At 39.9% G+C, this 22,440-nt stretch overlaps 1 protein-coding gene across 1 annotated transcript in view; it reads right to left on the minus strand.

The window, feature by feature from the left end:
• Positions 1-233: 233 nt before the first annotated feature.
• The window catches only part of LOC107550084 (synaptotagmin-11-like), a 29,565-nt gene continuing 7,358 nt past the window's right edge, over positions 234-22,440 (minus strand). The window contains exons 2-4 of the mRNA XM_016231311.1: positions 13,386-14,275; positions 2,619-2,739; positions 234-2,500 (exon numbers count right to left, since the gene is read on the minus strand). Coding sequence (XP_016086797.1) covers positions 2,190-2,500; positions 2,619-2,739; positions 13,386-14,275 — 1,322 coding nt within the window. The 3' untranslated portion in view covers positions 234-2,189. The remainder of the gene's footprint in view (positions 2,501-2,618; positions 2,740-13,385; positions 14,276-22,440) is intronic.

Consider the following 22,440-nt stretch of genomic DNA (forward strand, 5'->3'; position numbering starts at 1 on the left):
TGGAAGTGAAATAGCAAGACGATGGTTTCTTAATTTTCTTCAAAATGCGATTGGAATGTGATTCATTTACTTCCTAATAAACAATGGTAAATCTCATTATGTGGTCTTAATGACTCACAATGAGCTTGACTGCAGATATCACGGAGAGAACGCTGGGGCTTAATTTACTGCTATATTTTAATTTCACATGTTAAATATGAAATATCTCTAATGAGCCAGTCGATATCTTTTCCTCCTCTCCCCCTCCCACTTTCTGCCTTACCAACTAAATATGCGCTCATTCGCACTGGGAATAGAGCATGTAATTCTGCCTCAGGGGCTGTGGGCACTGAATGACATCAATGGGAACACATCCACACGCACATTACATGCCTTCAAACGTCGACTCACAGGCCTGTCTGAGGCTGCAGTGTGAGCGGCTTCATCGTGGTCACCAACACTCATTTCACTCAGGTGTGAGATATCCACACTGCAAAACATTGGTCCATCTACTTTGGTTAGTTTTCGACAGCTGCCGCTGACTAATGGTTACTGGCTCATGCCAAAATCCCAACTTTGATATGGCCAGTTATTAGTCCTATCATAGTTATTAGGTTTTTGATACACATATATATATATATATATTCTTTCTTTTGAACACAAATCATAAAAATAAATACAGTACTCTGAGAAAGTGCAAAAATTGGTCTGAATCTCAGCTATAAGTCCGAGAATAGACAGGCTTAAAGCCAAACAGGTTAGTGAAGTAATTATGATTTCTAAACTGGGGTGGCTAAATTTAGTTATTTCCACGACACCATTTGTATGTCAAAAGTTCAAATGTATATTTGACGATATTCAATTGTACTATGAAAAAAGAAACGGAAGAGTACTAGTGTTACGCCTTATGATACATTATGTACATCTTGACCAAAGACGTTAAGAATTAGTTTTATGGCCTTAGGAATTAAGTGTGGCGTTAAAAAACACATTTGATGGCAATAGAAACTGTGATGTAAGGGACAGCACACGTAAAATGTACAAATTTGACAACGCGTAAATATGCTAATATCTGTCACATTTGGCTTTGACTGTTAATTGGTGTTTCCCTCCAACCTTTTTGACCAAGCCTTCCCTGATCTCTATGCTATGGTAGCACAGCAACTGGGTCAAAACCTCCTTTGTGGTACAATGGAAATGTGCATAGATGTGCATAAGGAAAAACATTTGAATTTAAATCAATGAATAGTAGATATGTTGAGATACGCTGACAACACGTCATAGAACTGCTTTGTCCAAGTCATCAAGTCAGAGAAATGAACAATAATATATAAGTACAGCTACAAATAAATAAACAGCTACAGCATAAAAACGGGGAAAGTGTAGACTGGCTTTACTATGTGGAACATCAGAGCGTTTTCATAAATCAAATTCATTTTTAATCTTGAGCTGATGGTCTCTAATTTTCAGTTGGCAGTTGGCTGAAAACTTGGCCTTGACACCAGGTTTTGTTTAACTTGACATTTAGAGTTTTATTTTTCTAGAGAATTTTCATCTCAATTTTAGCCGTATTTCAACCTTGTCTTCTGTGGTAAGTATTAGCATGTTAGCAGAAATGCTCATGATGGTGTCCAGTTTATATCCCCTTTAATCCATTTTTATCCTACACTATCAAAACATTCACCCCATTATTCTTTTTAAAAAGTGGACTTAAAACTCACTTTTTCTTACAACCTTCCTTCATCCTAAAAATAAAAGTGTCTCACTATTTCTAGCATTCGGCTAATTGAAAGTAGTGTATGTATATTGTTAATATGGCGGTATACTGGTGAAAGGCTCTGAGGATACTGTGGTATAACTCTCATCCAGGTATAATTCGCTTATAATTGACTTATATAGATAAGTCTAATCAGATGTCTAATCAGAGCCAAAAACCACACTGACGTAGTTATTTTTGCTTTTTTTTCCTCTCTTTTTTTTTCTTTGCTATGATGTATGAGTCTTTTTTGCTACGAGTTTGTTAGAGAACTTTCTAAGTGTCTTTTCCGTTAGACTGCTCCTGGTCCTATGTCCTGACACATCCGCATCCACTTATTCACCTATCTGTACAGGGAAAAGGAGAGGTTGTTAAATGGGCTTCTTTCTATAGAGGGGCTGATAGGAAGGAAGTGGTATAATAGATTTTGCTTTCCCCATGTGTTAGCCAGACACTAGTACTCTATAAGATTATGCCACTTGGCAATCTGCCGCCTTGGGTTGTCACAGACTTCCCTCCAGTGAGTCACCCCTGATGAAATGGGGCTCTGACCACCCAGAACCAGGCGACCCACAACCTCATTCTTCGTGGTGCGGTCAAAATCGATGACCAGAAACTCCACAGAGATGTCCGGCATAAGCTCAGCGGGAACATCGTAGATAAACGATTCATTGAAAACGGGACTGAGTGTGCATTTCTTCACGTGAGTCTTCTTCTTGGCTATGCGCTTGCGGCCGTAGAAGACGTTCACTTTAACATAAGGGTCTGTAGGTGGAGAAGGGAAATAAAGACATGAGAATTTGGTTAATGACAAGTTTTTGGCATCATAAACGGGATCATCTGAATATCTATATATTTGTGTGTATGTGTGCTGTGTACTTACTGCCTGACAGGCCTGTGATGTCCATGGTTGGCAGGTGTTTTGCCTTAAGGACTACCACATTAAGCCTGTGAGTAACAGGCTGGTAGGACAGAGAGACTAGCAACTCCCCATGACTTTCACACTATGGAGAAACAGAACAGAAATTGAGCACAAGAAATGGCACACAAATGTTTATAAGCCTAAACAAAACTCAATCAGACGAATGACTAAGGACATGATGATGAGCCACCCTGTGATCACTCAGCTCTTTCAGACTCTGTCCAAAAGTAAAGTAAGCCTGGCACAATCATCCATGCATCGCTCCAAGTGTAGTGGCAACAAGGGGAACAATACCCATCACCTAGTGTTGTAGTCAAGACCAGCTATTTCGAGTCGAGGCATGAGTACAGTCAGAGTAATAATTTAGACCAGAAGAGGGTCAAGTCCGAGTCAAGTCAAAGACCTGAAGAGCGTGTGAACAATTCAGAAAGTGTAAATAAGATTTCCTTTTAGGATGTATGAAGTCTGGTTTTGCTTCAATGTCACACAAACCTCTGCAGCACACACACACACAGCGTGCTTCTGTCTGAAGACAAAATAGCACAGAGAGGATCCTATGAGTCAATACAGGCCACAAAAAGTATCCACACTGTTGTAGTACTCAAGACCGGACTGTCCAAATGCTACCCAGATTATGAAAAGTTCAAGACCATGAAAATATGGTCTTAAGCTTGGGCTTGAGACACAGTCTTGTCGTGAGTACTACTGAGTACTGCCCTCACTCTTGTCCAAGGGCCTGCAGTGCCCATGGCCATCATAGCCAACTCTGTTTCAGAGTATTGAGGGACCTAATGGTATCCCTGATCCTGGGACAAGGTAGGGTTTGCAAATTATTAGATTAAGAGCTGAGCAAGTCTTGCAACACAACTCTGTTCTCCTGGCATTCCTGGTCGCTGGGACAAAGCCTGACTAAAAGTAAGATAATGTTGTGTTGTAGACCTTGTTTTTGGAAATTATCTCTGGAATGTCCTTTGGCCAAGAACGGGGTGTCCAATGTCCTGGTCCAATTCCAAAGTTTAGCTCCAACCAAATTAAACACATATGAACCAAGGTAAACGTCCTGGCAGGTATGTTGGGACAAGTTGCAGCTAAACTCTGCAACACCTCCTGGCCCTCCAGGACATGGACTTGAACACCCCTGGCCAAGAGGAACAACAAAATGACTGCAGGATACACTGCTGGTGTTAAGACTTTAAAAATATTGTCTGGCATCAGTAAAGTCAAGGTACTTCAGCAATCCAGAAGCACTGGCAGTACAGGGCCTTTCCTTTCGGTATGCATGGGGTACTTTCCTTGTCCCATATGATGTAACTCAGACTACCTGGATGAAGTCATTATCCACTTGGGGCGCTAAAAGGAACACCTACTTTATCTCCTGAACAGTGAAATTGACCATATAAGGAGAGCATTCACTCCATTTACAACAGAGCCTGTCCTGCTCACACGGGACATTAAGTTGCCACTTATTCTCCAGATGGACAAGTTTGAAGGAGAACTGTAATGGTGAGCCATCTGTGCACCTGTCAGTTCTCCCTGTGCAATGGTGATCATATGGTCATGAGGGTAAGCAGGGTGGAATAATCAAAGGCACCTGTCCACTGTCATAAGAGAAGAGGACAAAAGGAGCGTTGGCATCTCTGCAACCCATGGTTCAGCTCCCACAGGACATTTATTTCTAACTCTGTCTCTTGTATCCTGACACTTCTGAGCACTGAAACCTTCAACAACCACCACCTAAAACAACATAAGGTGACATTTAACCCAACTCTTCACAGGTTTTTAACCATGGGTTATGAAGCCTTAATGCAGTCCTCATTAAATGTTCATGTGCTTTGTACAGTTGCTGAGTTTAGTTTCAGTGCTTTCACTATCCTTCAATGGTGGAACAAGCATCCAGCCCCAACCTGATGAAGGAGAACTGTAATGGTGAGCCATCTGTGCACCTGTCAGTTCTCCCTGTGCAATGGTGATCATATGGTCATGAGGGTAAGCAGGGTGGAATAATCAAAGGCACCTGTCCACTGTCATAAGAGAAGAGGACAAAAGGAGCGTTGGCATCTCTGCAAGCCATGGTTCAGCTCCCACAGGACATTTATTTCTAACTCTGTCTCTTGTATCCTGACACTTCTGAGCACTGAAACCTTCAACAACCACCACCTAAAACAACATAAGGTGACATTTAACCCAACTCTTCACAGGTTTTTAACCATGGGTTATGAAGCCTTAATGCAGTCCTCATTAAATGTTCATGTGCTTTGTACAGTTGCTGAGTTTAGTTTCAGTGCTTTCACTATCCTTCAATGGTGGAACAAGCATCCAGCCCCAACCTGATTGCTAAGACCACAAAAAACAGCTTAAGATATAAATAAAGCCATTCATTACCATTTAAAAAGACATCCTTTTCTGTACCTTTTTCTGTTTCTGCACTTTCATTTCTGGTTTAGACTGAAATGGAAATAAATAAGGAATACATTTTCCAGTAAAAATATTGAAATACATTCGCAAAATTGCAAGTTAATAAGATTATTAATACAGAGTATACCTCGCCACTGGCAAATTGTAAGCTTATACCCTCTCTACTGTTAGCTCAAAACAAGTAAAAAAACTATTTTAAATTTAAACGCAATAAGAAAAACGAACTTCGAAAAAGTCATGTTATTTACACTTTCATAGTCTCATGCAGTTTTGATTCTCAGGTAAATGCTTAGACATTTTACTGCACAACAAAACAAAAGTACAGATTGAAAAAGAAAACGATGCAGATTTATGCAGATTTTTTTGGGACTGCTAATATTGCTTTCTATAAAAGTATCTAGTTAAATGAATAAATATAATAATTTTTTTTTCTGTGGCTTCTTCCACATCACATGAAAAGACTTTACTTCTTATTTGTTCTCTTGCCATCTCTGTTGTTTTCCTCTTCTTTGAGAGTAAAGATTCCAGTCCTGTTCCTGCTTATCACCATGACAACTTGCATTAGGAGGCATCCTGGAACTAAACATGGACTTAAAACAACCCACGTCTTAATGCGTAATGTCTGTAAGTGTTTGTGATTTTCTTTTTAGCTGTACAATGAGGCACAGTCTCTGCAGGTAACTTTGCTTCTCATATGCCTGTTGGCTTGTGTAATTTGACCAATAGATACATTGGACCAGGTTAATAAAATATTGGGTAACTAATATCAGTTTAGGGACAAATTCTCTCTTAACTAGTTGTTTATTAGCAGGCATATTACTAGCATATTGGCTGTTTATTAGTACTTATAAAGCACATATTAAAGCCTTATTCTGTATGACTGTATTTTTGATCCCTTCCACCCCACACCTAAACTTAACAACTACCTTACTAACTATTAATAAACAGCAAATTTGGAGTTTATTTAGGCATAAGTCACAGTTAACAGTTAATAGTGAGAATTCATCCCCAAACTAAAGTGTGACAGCATATTGAATATATGTGCATCTTTATATAAATGTATAAAGACGCACATGTTAATGTTACACCATGTTTCACTTGTATCTCATACTTGTTGAGCTTTGATAATAATCCAATTTACCCATGCAAATGACTGGATGTAATGTGTAAATAAATTATCTATTAAAAAAATTGTTACCCAGATAATGTTTCTCCATAATTTATGAGATTTGGAGGTAATGCTTGAGTAAATTTGAGGATTTGTTGTACATCTCTAAAGATGCATGAGGGATTATGCTTTAGATACGGTCAATATTGTACATTTAAGTGTCTATTCAAAAGTACAAAAATGTACATGAACACTTTAAAACAGATCCCTAATATGAATGAGATCATTCTGTTTTCGCCTCTGCATTAACAAGGCTACTCTAAATCGACACACATTCATTTTCTTTATCTTCCATGAAAATGTTCTTGAAGAAGAGCTACAAGCAAGCGTAACCCGCTGTATGTCACTCACTCTTCATAATCACCCATCTCTCTCTCTCTCTCTCTCTCTCTCTCTCTCTCCCAATCTCTCTCTCGCCGCACGGACTGCACCCCATCTGTTTCCTGAGCTTTTTCTCCTTCCTTCTCTCACTCTCTCTCTGTCTTTCTCTTGGCTGAATCGATTATCCACCACTCCCAGCCAACACCCTAATACTCCCGTCTTGTGGAGCCATAGGCGCTGATTCAATTTAAGATGCTCTCTCTGTAGAACAGTATAAAGCAGACAGGAAGTTCTCTGATTTCAACAAGCTTACTCTGCATATTTTGTATACTGATTTACAAAGCCGTACACAAGCTCGCCGCACGGACTGCACCCCATCTGTTTCCTGAGCTTTTTCTCCTTCCTTCTCTCACTCTCTCTCTGTCTTTCTCTTGGCTGAATCGATTATCCACCACTCCCAGCCAACACCCTAATACTCCCGTCTTGTGGAGCCATAGGCGCTGATTCAATTTAAGATGCTCTCTCTGTAGAACAGTATAAAGCAGACAGGAAGTTCTCTGATTTCAACAAGCTTACTCTGCATATTTTGTATACTGATTTACAAAGCCGTACACAAGTGGGAAAACAAGCTCAAATACTTATTTGCCTTCGAGCACTAAAGATTTCCTGCCACCAGAGAGAATGAGATTATGAACATCGCTTATAATGCTATTGTTCCAGTTTTGATGGAAATACAGCAGCGTATTAGGCTATGATTACTTGTTATGCAACAACTTTTAACAGTGTTCGGCTTGTGTTTGAGAGCAAATGGGTGCAAAGCCTTCCTCATAACTCTCTCTATGTCACAGATCGGCCAGACTCAGTCACCTCCCAATCATCACAACAATCCCTCTCACCTGAGCTTTGAGCACCTGCACCTGTCACCAATCAAGCACCTCATTACCAGCCTGCATAAAAGCACACACCTCAGACACCCTCACTGTCCGGTCTCGTATACACGTAGAGGACTCAATGACTTTGCTACTGCTTCCATTTGAATATTTCCTGCATTACTTACCTCCTGTGTTCCTCCTAGTGTCTCCTCGTCTCCAAGTGTCTCCTGTTCCCGGATCGCTGAGGTGTGTGCTCCTCCTGCCTGCATTCCAGCTCCTGTACAGCCAAAGGCCCGGATTACCCCGATCACCATATCCTTCGAATTATTCCCTCACCATCACATCCTCTGAACCCTACCCCAGTACTCTCTGTGACCCAATAAACCAACTTGATTTATATTAACCTGTTGCGTCAGACCTCTTTCGTTACAGAAGACTGGACCGACGGCACAGATAAGTCCCCCCCCCCACGGCATGCACTCAGCTGCGTGGTTCTCCATCCTCGCTCGTGTGTTGGAGAGAAGGTGTATTCCGGTGTCTGGGGAGTGTCCGGTCCCGAGCCAGTACCAGTCCGCCGCCGTCCGTGGCTTCCCCAAGTCAGCCGGCAGTTAGTGTGGCAAGCAGCGAGGACGTTAGTGTGGCAAGCCCGAAGGACGTTAGTGTGGCAAGTCCAGAGCTCGCTCCAGTGTGCCCGCCGGCCGCTGGTCCTATCCTTACCCCAGTGTCGGCTCCAGCCCCAGAGCTCGCTCCAGTGTCGGCTCCAGCCCCAGAGCTCGCTCCAGCTCCGCCATGGCCGCGCGAGATCCAGGATCCGCCATGGCAACCTGAACTACCTGCTCCGCCCTGGAGGCCTCCCGGGTCTCCACCCTGTACCAGCCTCTAGGGCGCCCACCCCCCCTCCCCGGTGGAATTGTTATGGTACGGGATGCGCCTTTCGGGAGGGGGGAGTACTGTCACAGATCGGCCAGACTCAGTCACCTTCCAATCATCACAACGATCCCTCTCACCTGAGCTTTGAGCACCTGTCACCAATCAAGCACCTCATTACCAGCCTGTATAAAAGCACACACCTCAGACACCCTCACTGTCCGGTCTCGTATACACGTAGAGGACTCAATGACTTTGCTACTACTTCCATTTGAATACTTCCTGCATTACTTACCTCCTGTGTTCCTCCTAGTGTCTCCTCATCTCCTGTTCCTCCTAGTTCCCGGATCGCTGAGGTGTGTGCTCCTCCTGCCTGCATTCCAGCTCCTGTACAGCCAAAGGCCCGGATTACCCCGATCACCATATCCTTCGAACTATTCCCTTACCATCACATCCTCTGAACCCTACCCCAGTACTCTCTGTGACCCAATAAACCAACTTGCTTTATATTAACCTGTTGCGTCAGACCTCTTCCGTTACACTCTATTTCATTGGGTGTTTACTGAGGACTCTTTTACACCTGCTATCTCTCTTAAGACCACAAGTAAACTATCCAATGCACTAAATACAGGTGCAAAAACAAAAGGTCCAGAACATTTTGTGATCACAAACTATAGTACATTTTGAGGTAGTCGGAAACGCACATGATCACATTAGAGTGTAAATACTGATGTTCTGACGTCTCCCGGATAATATCAAAGAACTGCCTAGTAACCTAAAACAGAGTTTTACTCTTACTTTATAGACCTTACAGGTCCTTACCTTACCTTCACACTGTGGAAATACAAACGGAATGCAGAAGACAACAAACACAGCACTAAAAAATGGCAGAGCTACATAAAGTGAAGTTCAGTTAATACAGCTGCTAATATAGCTAAAATATAACTAAAATAACAATGAGAATTCTGCTTGAAACTAAAGTATATATATTAAGCGATAGTCTGCCAAATTGTTGATGTATGTATTTATATATTTAGCTTTTTTGAAGTAATGTACATTGTCATTCAAAAGTTTGGGGTCAGTAAATTTATACAATTTTATTTTGTAAGGATACTGGTTAAAAGTGAAAGTAGACATTTATAATATTACAGATGTTTCTATTTGAAATAAATGTTGTTCTTTTAAACTTTCTATTTATCAAGAATCCTGAAAAAAAGTCCCCAAAAAATCTCAGTTTCCACAAAAATATTAAGCAGAACTACCATTTTCAACACTGATAATAATTAGACATATGTATTGAGCAGAAAATCAGCATATTAGAATGATTTCAAGGAAATCGTTTTTAAAAGAAATTTTACATTTTAAACTTTCAAAACATTAAAACATCTCAGCAACCCCAAACTTTTTGAACAGTAGTGTTTAAAAAAACAGGATACAGTACAGTATGAGACCCTCCCGTCAAAATACAATCACAAGTGGTTACAGGAGACGCATTTCCCATCAATAACATTCATCAATATCAGGTGTAAACAGGCGTAAGAAACTACAGATGCATAGAAAATATCAATAATTTTCAGAAACTGAATAACTGAAGAGATGCTAATCGTTTGTTTTGTGGGTATCATTGCTAATGATGTGAGAATAAGCACTAGTTTGCAGATGGTTGTACCGATGGATGTCCCTCCTGCAGTCAGTGGCCTTTATGGCTACACTCTCTGTCTGCAATAATGCCGCTTTAATGGCTTGTGGATCAATAGATGCTCTCACCACCCATAAAGCCCAGCCCATACGTGCAAATATATGTGGAACAATATGGTATACAGCTACATAATATAACATCTATATAATTAGAAACACAGGATGATTTCAGAAAAAAAATATGATTGATGTTTGTCTATGCAAACACTGCCACAGTGCTTAGAAGTGCTTAGGGTTTTAGGGTTTGGGGGGTGTTGCTTGTCTGAACTTGAATGAACGCATAAAACTGTTTCCTCTAAAAAACGATATTTGTATTCTCACAGTTACACATGCGGCAGCAAAGGTCTTAAAAATCGCAAGTCGAAAGCTCATATATCATCTTAAATGCCAAAAAAGGTTAAAAATGTCAACAATTAAAAAAAATCAGCTCCTCTGTGACTCGGTCTGGAGAAAAGCTGTGGGATAATGGCTTCACTGAGCTGGAACTGATGCCAGTGCCGCCACTCTGAAACTGCTTGTATCAATCACAGGAACGCTTAACCTGGGGCAAAGAGCTCAAATTCTTTTCTTTTACCTCATTTCCTAGATCAGGTTTGGGTCTAGAGAAGCTGAAGGAAGCCTTTCGCCCAGAACGGCTGCTGCTAACCGTAAAACATCTTGGGAGATCCATAAAGGTTTGAGCGGCATCTCGTGGGAATGATTACGTTTAACGATCGCTGTGGCGAATAACAGTGGAGGAATATGATGCCATTCACAGGCCCAGCATCACCCAATACTGACGTTTTCAACATTTACATACTAATGATGTCAGTTGTTTTTAGAAAGACTGTAGTGATGCATCGAAATTTCGGAAACTGGAAATATTTGGTCGGAATAGTTTTGTAGGGCCGAAACCATTGACCGAAACTGTGATGTTTAATTAGCATTTCTCCAAAGACGCGTTTTGACTGTGTCAGCGTTTATTTCGTGCACACAACGTGGATAAACGATATTGATTGATTTCTCATTTTTAATCTCTTAAATCTCAAGATCAATTTTTTAGTGCTGTTTTCAGTTGATGCATAAACAAAACTTAAAGGGGTCATAGGATGCCCATTTCCAAACGTTGATATGATTCTTTAGGGTCTTAATGAAAAGTCTGTAACATAGTTTGGTAAAAAATTCTCAATGGTAGTGTAAAAAACACATTTTTTACCTTGTCAAAGACAGCTCTTTTCAGAGCAAGCAGTTTTGTAGCATTTTCCTTTAAATGTTAATGAGCTCTGCTGACTCCGCCCCTCTCTTCCGAGCTGCTCTCAGAGAGACTGTTTACTTTAGCTGCATTCATCGTGAAACTTGTTAATTAGAATATTATTAGGAAAGGCGACTTGCAAAGATTCGTTAAAAAAACCTTACACTCACTTCTTCTGTAGGTGAAGCTGGATCACGAATGATTTGCGCGAACATAGACGCATTTATGTAGATCGGGGGCGTATTCCCTTGAAAAACAAACGCGATCCACTGTCTCTTTAGCGGCTCAGATGTCGGGAGTAAATGACGACATGTTCATTATTACATCCAACAACAGAACACCTCAATCACTTGTTAGGAGTCATTCTTGTCTACATCTGCTCCGGCGGTGAAACAATGGCGGACTGATGACAGCTCACTCAGGGTGGGTCTAAGGTAAGACACCAGTCCAGTCTGTGCTGAAACGCTACTGTCAATCAAACAATCGAGGGAGGGGCCTGTTTTTGTGACGTCACACAGACAGGCATCTGAGATCGGCTCGATTTGAGAAAGGGGTAAAGACATGAGCAGATAAAAAAAAAACACTGGGTGGATTTTTATCATTTTAAGGTGGTTGTGTACACACACTGCCTACACACATTTCTGTTCAAACAACTTGTAAAAGTGCATGTAGCATCGGATGACCCCTTTAATGAAACATTTGTGGCACATTTGTAACAAACTCTCAGCTTTTAAATCCTGTTAACAAAAAATTAGGGATAGCCCAAAAATGAAAAGTCACTGTTTATTTTCTTACCACTCAGGCCATCTAAGATGTAGACGACTTTTTTTCTTCAGTAGAGCAGTAAAGAAGGTTTTTTTAGCTGAAACAGTCAATGGCTACCGTCACTTTAAGAGTCAAAAAGAGCAACACAAGCAACACAGAATTAATACCCGTGTATATCGCCGGCTCATCAGTCTTTAGTTCAAGTCCAAACTGTTTCCTCAATTCAGTGGCAGCTGGAGGAACTGCAGCGCTGAATGAGTTGGCAAAACCAGCATCATGGCATCATATATGCCGGTATTTTGGCTCATTTCAAGTCGGAGTGACTGTCAGGCATGTCCAAAAGTGAGTTTTGATTGAGTAAATTGTAACTTGAGTTGTGAACAGTTTCAAACGGTTCAGTCCAAAAAGAACTGTTTCAAAAGAATGATATGTTCATGAACATCACTCCGGACCGTTTGCCTGAGGATCTGGATAACAGGTTGTAAATGATGCTCAGTTTCTTGCACAGACTGATCTTTTCACTTCATAAAACCTAAATATATCATCAGGAGCTACAGATATTAATTTTGTGTTGCCTGATATGCTTTTTTGACTCTCAAAAGTGACGGTAGCTGTTGACTTGCATTTTATTAATCAAGGACCACGATTTCAGCTAATAATTTTCTTTACTGTTCTACTGAAGAAAAAAAGTCTCCTACATCTTGGATTGCCTGAGGGAACAGCAAATGTGTCGTAGCGCCTTATTAACATAATAACATAAAATAAATGACAAAAAAGAAAACAAATGACATAAAAGCTGCAATTTAAATATGTGTACAAATGTTTATTGATTATTAAAGCTGCAGTCCGTAAGTTTTGCCTCTTTGTCGCCATCTCTGTTTGAAAACCTGCAACTGCAGCTATTTGTGGAATTATCTTCCTTGCGTGGGTTGTGCACCGGCACGGCTCCAATCTGAATCTAATGTGTGGCTGTCAGTCACCGCACCGGTGTGGACACTACACTTTGTATTCACTGATTCTACATCTTGAAAGTATGACCTAAATAAGAGTTTTCACTGGCGAATGTCATCTGAACAAGTAAGTAACAACTGCCATGCTCGAATTTCCCACGAAAACATACCCGTACCACAATTAGAAAACTTTATTACAAGCTAACCGTTGTGAATCGAGCTAAAGTAAGGCGATAGTTTTGAACATTGGCTGGTTATGTAGTCCGTAACTTTTTTGACTGCAGCTTTAAATATATTTAATTAATTTATTTATTATTAAATACAATTTAATTGTCCATTCAATTAAGTGAATACTGAATTTCCGGTTTTCCGGTCAAGAATTTTCATTTGGTGCATCACTAAGTATTCCCACCTTCCTATATAAGGTCAAAAAACACTCACCTGCGTGTTCCTCTTGCTGATTTGCTGGGTGATGTGCGCCCGTCCCGTACTGGGGTCCACGCCCGTCAATGGCACCACCGCCTCCCCGATGACATCGTCCCGTGCAAAGCGATCAAAGCTGAGCACCAGGAAGTGCAGCGAGAGCTCGGGCAGCGAGCTGTATGGGATGCCGTAGAAGGTAAACATCTCATCGAACATGGGTTCCAGAGTCTTCCTCAGGACGCGCGTCTTCACCCGGTGTTTCTTTTCAGGCAGGATGGTCATCTTCACGTAGGGGTCAGAGCTGCCCGCCTGTTCATCCACCGCGGGGAGCCCCTGCGCTCCTACGATGGTCACAACGAGGGCCTTCTTGGGGAAGTTGTAGTCGATGGCCAAACTAAGCGTTCCCAGAGAGGGGGAGTCGAGACTGTGGGGCGACGCCGTCTTACTGGGTGCTTCGCTGCTGCTTCCTGAGCGGCTCTCCATACAGCAGTAGTCAGCCCGGATGGGCAGCGCCCTCTCCAGTCTGGGAGGTCCCACAGGTGGTACCAGGTGGCTCATCTGTAGGTGCGGGGTACCACCTTCCGGATCTGCATCCACAAGGAGTACATTGCCGTTTGGGGATCCACGACCCCATTCTCTAAACAGGGAGCCTGATCCTGAGCGCTGGCCCACACGTACGATCTTCTTGCTGTTGCTGAGGGTCTCGGGGTAGATGCTGATGCCTTTGAGCATGTGGATGAACTTGTAGGGAGGGTCAACGGGTGGGTCGTAGGGACCGCTGGTCAGCTTGTACGCACCTGTCATTTGACGATATCGCCGCTGACAGCACGTCCACAGAAAAACGGCCACCGTCACGGAAACAACCAAGACCCCTGCACCCAGAAAACCCGCAAGTACTGGGGACACATCTGAAAGAGACAGACACAGAGCATTAGATCACCTCCTGTGGAAGAAGTACACTTTAGCAATCAGCATTTATGTTGACAAGTATTTATTGCAAACTAAAACATACATTAATGTCATTTATACTGAAACTTGAATGTCATGTATATACAGGGATGCACATAAGTAGTGCGCATGTTCGCATGTGTGACCAAATTGAAAAATGCGCTGGGTAAATAAGTTCAGACCACTCATTTGCGTACCGACATGGTTGACAGCAGTTAATGCACAATCACCGTTTTAGATCAACCAACTGTAGTACTGTATAAGTATTTCAGTTTCAGAGCAAAATGCAAAACTGAGACATTTTGTTCACTGATGCTCTTCACTCAGCAGCGCTAAAACCAACAGCATATACTTACTTGCCAAAATGAAAGCTTTCTGATTTTAGGTTTGAGAATGTTAAAAGTTCATATATAAAAAAAAATGTAAATATTTGCAATTTTAAGTGTACTATAAAATAATTGTATTTTTACTTGATAATTACTTTTTATTTTAAAATATAGTAGCATTAAAACACTTTATTTATTATTTTATAAAAAAACACCAAATAAATAAAGTGCAATAATACTACTATTACTGTTATTATTAATAATTATTAAATTGTTATAGTTATATTTAATATATTATTATATATGACATATGAGTAATATATTTGTAATTACACATTTGAGGTGATGAAATTGCAATTTAGTATTTTTAAAAATTATTAATTTTAAATATAATATATAAATATAATATTGAATAAAAAACAGTTAATACTATAATCAAGCACTTTACACATGTTTTAGTATGTTAGTCAACACATCAAAATAAGTGTGCTCTAAAGAATGACAAACGATTATTAAAACTATTTTGGCAATATTACAAAGTGCAATTTTTAAAGGTCTACTTAAGTGCATTAAGAAACAATAATGAACACATAAGTGGTCTTTTATTTCATTAATATTATGTTATCTGCAAGTACAGTTTTATAAAAATATGATTCAATACAATTAAGTATCCTTATTTTTCACAAGGGACATCATGATCATAAATTTAAAGAGTCTCAGATTCACAAAGGCACAATTTAATCACACTTAAGTAAGATTCACAAATGCAATATCAAATTAGAGACTCGTGAAATGTTTTGGTCTAAAAGTTTTTTTTTTTACGTGACACGTGACACTGTTCAGAACAAAAAGTCTCTCGACACTCTTTGTCATGATCATTCGATGTCGTATTCCTTAGCATGGAGGACCAGACAAAAACAGCACACAATAAGCACACTTCTTCACACTTCTATTTTTAAAAAAAAATCCTTCCATTTTACCACATAAAGCGTCATCTGATGCTAAAGGTTTAAATATAGGCAAGTTCTTTGTCTGCTTCAGTTGCTGGTGACGGATGTTGTTGGTTGAGGTTGGATGATCAGTATTGAAAGCCGCATCATATGATGGCATCCAGCAAAGCTTCATCACAGAGCTTGCTGCAGCTTTCGCCAGCTACTCTCTTCAACTTACAAAGCCAAGAGAAAGCTACAAGGACATTGGCGTTTGTTCAAAGGTAAATATTGTTTGAAAATTTTTTTTTCCCCCTCTTCACAGCTTTGTTCAGAAATCGTCATTCTCTCTTTTTACCTCCCACCACACCTCTCTCTTTCTTTGTGTCTCTCAAACACAGGAGGACGCCAATTTTATCTTTATTTGCCACACCTAACATTCTATATTTCTCTATTATTATTACATTTTAGGCACTTCATTGGTGTGAACCACGAGAGAGAAACAAATGCCAGCCAAGTGACGGTGGTGTCGAAGAAGACAGGGCAAGGTTTTACAAAAACCTTATGAACTTTGAGTTAATCAAATGTCCGTGGTAACGTTATATGTGATCATCCGTTGAATTTTTATTTTTATTTTTTTGTAAAATCTATGTGATAGACTGGGCTTTATTTTACCATTTGTTGTGGGGTTTAACGTGCGCTAAAGTTATGTTAACAGTTATAAATATACGGTAATCATTTTATTATTCAGTCAGAGAGAACCTTAATGTCTGTGTTGGTCTAGTAAGATTATTTTGGTGTTACGGTGTGTGGGCTGATACCCATATTTCATACTGTTTCTGAACATTAACTATAATTGTTGTCTGCTTCAGTTGCTGGTGACGGATGTTGTTGGTTGAGGTTGGATGATCAGTATTGAAAGCCACATCATATGATGGCATCCAGCAAAGCTTCATCACAGAGCTTGCTGCAGCTTTCGCCAGCTACTCTCTTCAACTTACAAAGCCAAGAGAAAGCTACAAGGACATTGGTGTTTGTTCAAAGGTAAATATTGTTTGAAATTTTTTTTTTTCCCCTCTTCACAGCTTTGTTCAGAAATCGTCATTCTCTCTTTTTACCTCCCACCACACCTCTCTCTTTCTTTGTGTCTCTCAAACACAGGAGGACGCCAATTTTATCTTTATTTGCCACACCTAACATTCTATATTTCTCTATTATTATTACATTTTAGGCACTTCATTGGTGTGAACCACGAGAGAGAAACAAATGCCAGCCAAGTGACGGTGGTGTCGAAGAAGACAGGGCAAGGTTTTACAAAAACCTTATGAACTTTGAGTTGGACAGTATTTAGTAAGCTGAAGTCACATGTTCTGCAACTACAAGTTCATGTCAAGTCATAGCATTTTGTTCTGTTCTGTTCTGTTCTGTTCTTGGTGGTGAAGTGGAAGCAGTGTCATTAATAATTCTTTAATAAAAGCCTAATGTTTTAAAGCCATCTCGTGTCTGAGCAATTTGTGTTCAAGTAATTTTAAGTTGTATTTAATTTTAGAATGCAATGTAATAACTTTAAATCATTAGCTTCTAGCAGTGTTACAATGTTAAGATCACATTCTACAGTACTTTAATACATTTTACAGTAATAAAGAGCTTATGAAATTACAGTTGGAATACTAAAATAACAGTGTAATGACAGTATTATACTGTAAAGCTTATATTTTTTGCAGTATGGTACTGTAATATTTTTACAGTAATAAACTGTTGTTGCAGATTACAGTAGGTACACTGTAGAATAACAGCTTTATGCTGGCAAATGTAGCTGTAGTTTACTGTAATTTAACAGTGACATTTTTTTACAGTAACCGGGAACATGTCTGCATTCAAGGTAATAAAACATCCATATACAACATACCACAGCAAACTGCTTTGTGTGACCTTGAACAAATACATAAAACTAGATCTCACAGCAAAGCACAGAAACATTTTGCAGTTTGTAGGCACCCACTAATTTCAGAACGGCAGTTTCTGCCCTTAGGCTGCAGGTTTAAGTTGCCAGAATATTGCAGAAATGGAGCAAAGCGATCATTCATACTGCAAGCCTGTTCCCAAGTTGAAGTATATTTATTTAGCAACTTAATGCCATCATTTTCATTTTTGTGTTTGCATACAGTAATGTGTTTGTACTTTTAATGTGTATTTTGGACATGCAATTTTAGAAATTATTTGAATTTGTTACTGGTTTTCATGTTGTCTTGCCTTTTTGTCTATATGTACATCATACATTTTTATATACAAAATAGAAACTAATTTCATGCAGAATCACCTACAATCTTTGCATATTAAGAAGAAAGTATTTTAACATTAAAAAAACGACACACTTCAACTTCAAAATGTGTATTCAAAAAGCTGCTGCAGAACAAATACTAAATACTGAGCACAAGTCATTTTCTTCATAATTCATAACTGATTATAGTTTCATTTGGATTGTGACCCACATTCACAGAGAGCTGTGGGTGATAAAGAGATGGATGAGGTTTCTAGAGAAAAACATCTGGTCTCAAAGTGAATTTAACAGAACAACAAACATAGCCAGCGATGGCCTCAAACTGAGGAAAGAGACTGACACAGTTAGATGCAGAACAGAGAGAAACAGGAGAGAACAGGAAAAAAACAGCAGCTGCGCTTCAGGTCAGTTCAGACAAAGGCAAAAACATGAATATGAAAAAAAAGAGATTTATAGAGTATAATTACAGAGCGTGTTTGTGAGGGAGAAAAAGTGCACTCATATTAAAAAATGAGCTTTCTATGTATTGAAATTATCTATGGTAATGAAAAACTCTTTTCTGGGTATTGCGGGATAATTCTTGCCCTTGGCTACAGCTTGGATTCTTTCCTGTTTAATGCATGACTATTTGCTTCTTTCTTGTTCCACAGCTATTTGCTAGCTAATGGGGCAGATGCTGAGCACAGCAGTTATATTTATGATCATGGATTCTTCATTGCAGTCCATGAGAGGATCCACCAGCAACATTCACCTGACTGAAGCATTTAATATTCACACAGACCCAATCTCAACACACAGACGCCTCTTCTGTTTCATTAAAGGAGGCAAAACTGACAGTGCAAACAGAATCTGCTCATTTATATTGCTGTCATAATTGGCTCATTAAAACAAATCCCCCAAAACGTTCAAATGTCAGCAACAGACCATAACAAGCTTAACCGGAGCTGGCAGGTGCTGCTTTTGCCCCATGCTGCAGGGCATTCAATTAGGAAACATCGCACTGTGGGTTCCCTCTGCCCAAACACCTTTAATTACAGACATGGAAACACGTTAATGTCCGGAGGGCACGACACATGGCTTTAGGACAACTTGAAACATTCACAACCCATTTTACTTTAATAATGTAATGTATTTATGAGTGAAACAGGATATTCACTCTTCCCTATTCTCTTTTTGTTAAATTCATTTCACACCCTTCTTTCTTCTCCTCTCGCCAAACTCCGAACTCCAGGGCCCGGGGCCCGGGCGGTGAAGTGCTCGGGTTGCCGAGGCAACGACAGGTCCCTTTCTTTGCTCATGGCTCAGAGCTGACTGGAATTGTGAAACGGACCCGGCTTCAGTGAGCTGATGAGAACAGGATGTGCTCTCCTGCCCCGCACAACAGCCTCCTTAAGGAAACGCCAGCAAATGGGAACACAGAAACCAACCACATGCCCGGGCAACAACATACAACAATAACTCTAGGGAGACAAGCCACCAAAAACACTTCCAGCTGAAAATGCAATTTAATGAAACAGTATGTCACGAAATAACACAGCCAAATGTGTTCTTTGTCATTTAGAATAATTATAAAATAAACTACAAAATTACCAAGTTATAATTACCAGGCTACTTTCAGAAGTTGCACATGATAACAAAACAAAATGGCTCGAAATACCATTAAAAAAATTGACACTTTAGCATACTTTTAAAAAAAAGAACTTTTTACAGAAAGAATATACTTAAGTGTGAACGGAATTTTCAGACACTTACTTGCATGTTATTTTCTATTTAAAATAAAAATATATTACAGTTTAAATGTATCTTATATGCATGTTAATTGTTTTTTTTGACCCACTTAAGTAGGACTTAAGTACATCTTTATATGTAATTACGTCATTACTTCTATTGTCTTTGAAATATGGTTAAAATGAACTGCCAAATATACCGACAAACATTTATGGTAAACTAAAATATACTTAATTTAATTTCTATTGAACTTGTATGGCATGTACAGTGCCCTCCACTAATATTGGCACCCTTGGTAAATTAAAGCAATAAGCCCCAAGAAGCCGTGGTTTACAGTGAATTTATTACAGCTAAGGGCAGTTGTTAGAATTATAAATTCACTGTAAACCACGGCTTCACGGGGCTTATTGCTTTTATAAAACGGTTATTCCATATACATAGTAAGGTTTCACAAAATAAAACAGAGCAAATAATGCGTAATGATATTAATAAAGACAGTATTCTTCAGCCAAACAATGTAGTTCCTCAGAAACGGTTGTGGTTCCAAAAATGTGGTGCCGAGCAACACACAGAAGTAAACAAAGGGGTGTGTTTGTAGAGTAATTTACAACAGCTTCGAACTTGGCTCAACCAATCAGAATCAAGGACCGGAACTATCCGTTTTATAAATGAGCAAAGACGGCTGTGAAAATAAATCTGCATCACTTAAACACTTAAAAGTAAAACAATGGCAGGGGGGGGGGGGGGGGGGAAATAAACGTTATGAAATAAACGTTTTTCTCCAATGCATGTTAGACACAATTATTGGCACCCAATGACTGCAACGTCCTTTTCCCAAGATAGCAGCTCTGAGTTTGGAGAACACTTGACAAGAGATCAGAGAACATTCCTTCATCCAGAATCTCTCCAGACCCTTCAGATTTCCAGCTCAATGATGGTGCTTCTTCTCTTCAGTTCACCACACTCATGTTCTATAGGGTTCAGGTCAGGGAACTGGGACGGCCACGGCAGTGACACATTTTTATGTTGATTTTGATGTTTGTATTGGATCATTGTCCTGATTGAAGATTTAACCACGGCATATTATAAGATTTTTAACAGAGGCAGTTAGGTTTAGATTTTTTTAATCTGTTGGTATTTGATAGAATCCATGATGCTGTGCATCTGAACAAATGTCCAGGACCTCCGGCAGAAACATTAGGCCCTTTCGCACCGCTTTAGTTCCAGAACTAAATGTACGGTACTAAAGTACTGGGACGATTTTGCGTGAACTATTTCCCAGTACCATTTAAAGGGTTGCATTCGCACCGAGAGTGTGTACTAGGAAAAGACGTAAGCCGGTCGACAGCGTCGTCATTTGTGCGCGGCGTTCAACAACAGAAACAAAGAAGAACAACATTAACAACAGGAGGATGGAGGACGCTGTGATCGGAGCTGTGTTTTTGTTGTCTCACACGGGTTTCACAATAATGGACATGGAAAGTCGGCGTATACGTAAACCGATTGAAAGACGGAAAGGAGGACTAAGAATCTCCAACGACAACTGGCAGTGTTACATTTGCTACAAGTGCCTGCACTTCAGCATCCGTCCATCTATCGCTGGTCTCCATACTTGCGAAATAAGTTGACACAATGTTTACAGTATGTTTACACAGCGTTTTAAATCATGGCGGGTGAGAGCGTTTTCATACGCGTTTGGCCAATCAATGTCTACTTGCGTCACGATTAGTACCAGTTGTGCTGGTTAGACCCTGCTCCGGAGTAGGAGCTAATTTGGTTCTCGAAAAAGGCAGTCCGGTACTACAATCACACCCAGTTCCGGCGGTGCGAACATGCCGAAAAGTGGGTAGTTCCACAATTAGTTCTGGTACTATGAAAAGGTTCCTGCGGTGCGAAAGGCCCTATAGGCCCACAACATTAAAGATCCAACAGTATATTTAACTGTGGACATGGGGTACTTTTTATCACTGTTCGCACTAAGCCCATCTGGTGGGTTTTGCTGCCAAAAAGCTCTTTTTTTTCCGAGTTTCATCTCGAAAAACAAAAAGTTTCATCTGACCATAGAAGCCAGAAAAAAAGGTCAATTGTCTGTTAATAGTGTAGCATTGTATGGAGCACAGAAGTCACTTTTAAACCAATCAACTTTCTGTTGATCAAGCCGCTTCGAAACAGGCACAAAATTCCAGATCACATGGTTTCCTATTGAAATTACTGGATTTTGCCCAGAAATGTTGCCCAAAAAAATCATTGAACAGTGTTCAGCTATTACAAGCAATCACAAATTATCTCAAATGTACTCGTCTCAATTTCTACAAAATGTCTTACTTTTCACTATATCTCAGACTTTTGTCTGTTTACTATATTAAAAAATGTATTAAGTCTCATATACAATCATACACACTCCACAAACACACATACACACATCTGGTTTACTATCCTTGTGGGGACTCTCCATAGGTGTAATGGTTTTTATACTGTACAAACCATATATTCTATCGCCCTACACCTAAACCTACCCCCCACAGAAAACTTTCTGCGTTTTTACATTCTCAAAAAAACTCATTCTGTATGATTTATAAGCTTGTTTCCCCCGGGGACCTATGAGTCAGTGTGTAATCAGGTTTAAAAAAAGATACACGTACACACACACACACACACACACACAGAGACACAGAGTTAACCACATTTCTGACAGCAAATTGAGTTGCTTTAAAGGGTTAGTTCACCCAAAAATGAGTTATATTAAAAATGTTCCTGGCTATTCCAAGCTCTATCATTGCAGTCAGCGGGTGTTGCAGTTGAACAGTTCACAAGTCGTCCAATAAAGCGAGTGCATTCATAATAAAATGTACCGCAGACGG

The sequence above is a fragment of the Sinocyclocheilus grahami genome, unplaced genomic scaffold (assembly GCF_001515645.1).
Source record: "Sinocyclocheilus grahami isolate Dianchi unplaced genomic scaffold, SAMN03320097.WGS_v1.1 scaffold387.1, whole genome shotgun sequence".
Lineage (NCBI taxonomy): Eukaryota > Metazoa > Chordata > Actinopteri > Cypriniformes > Cyprinidae > Sinocyclocheilus > Sinocyclocheilus grahami.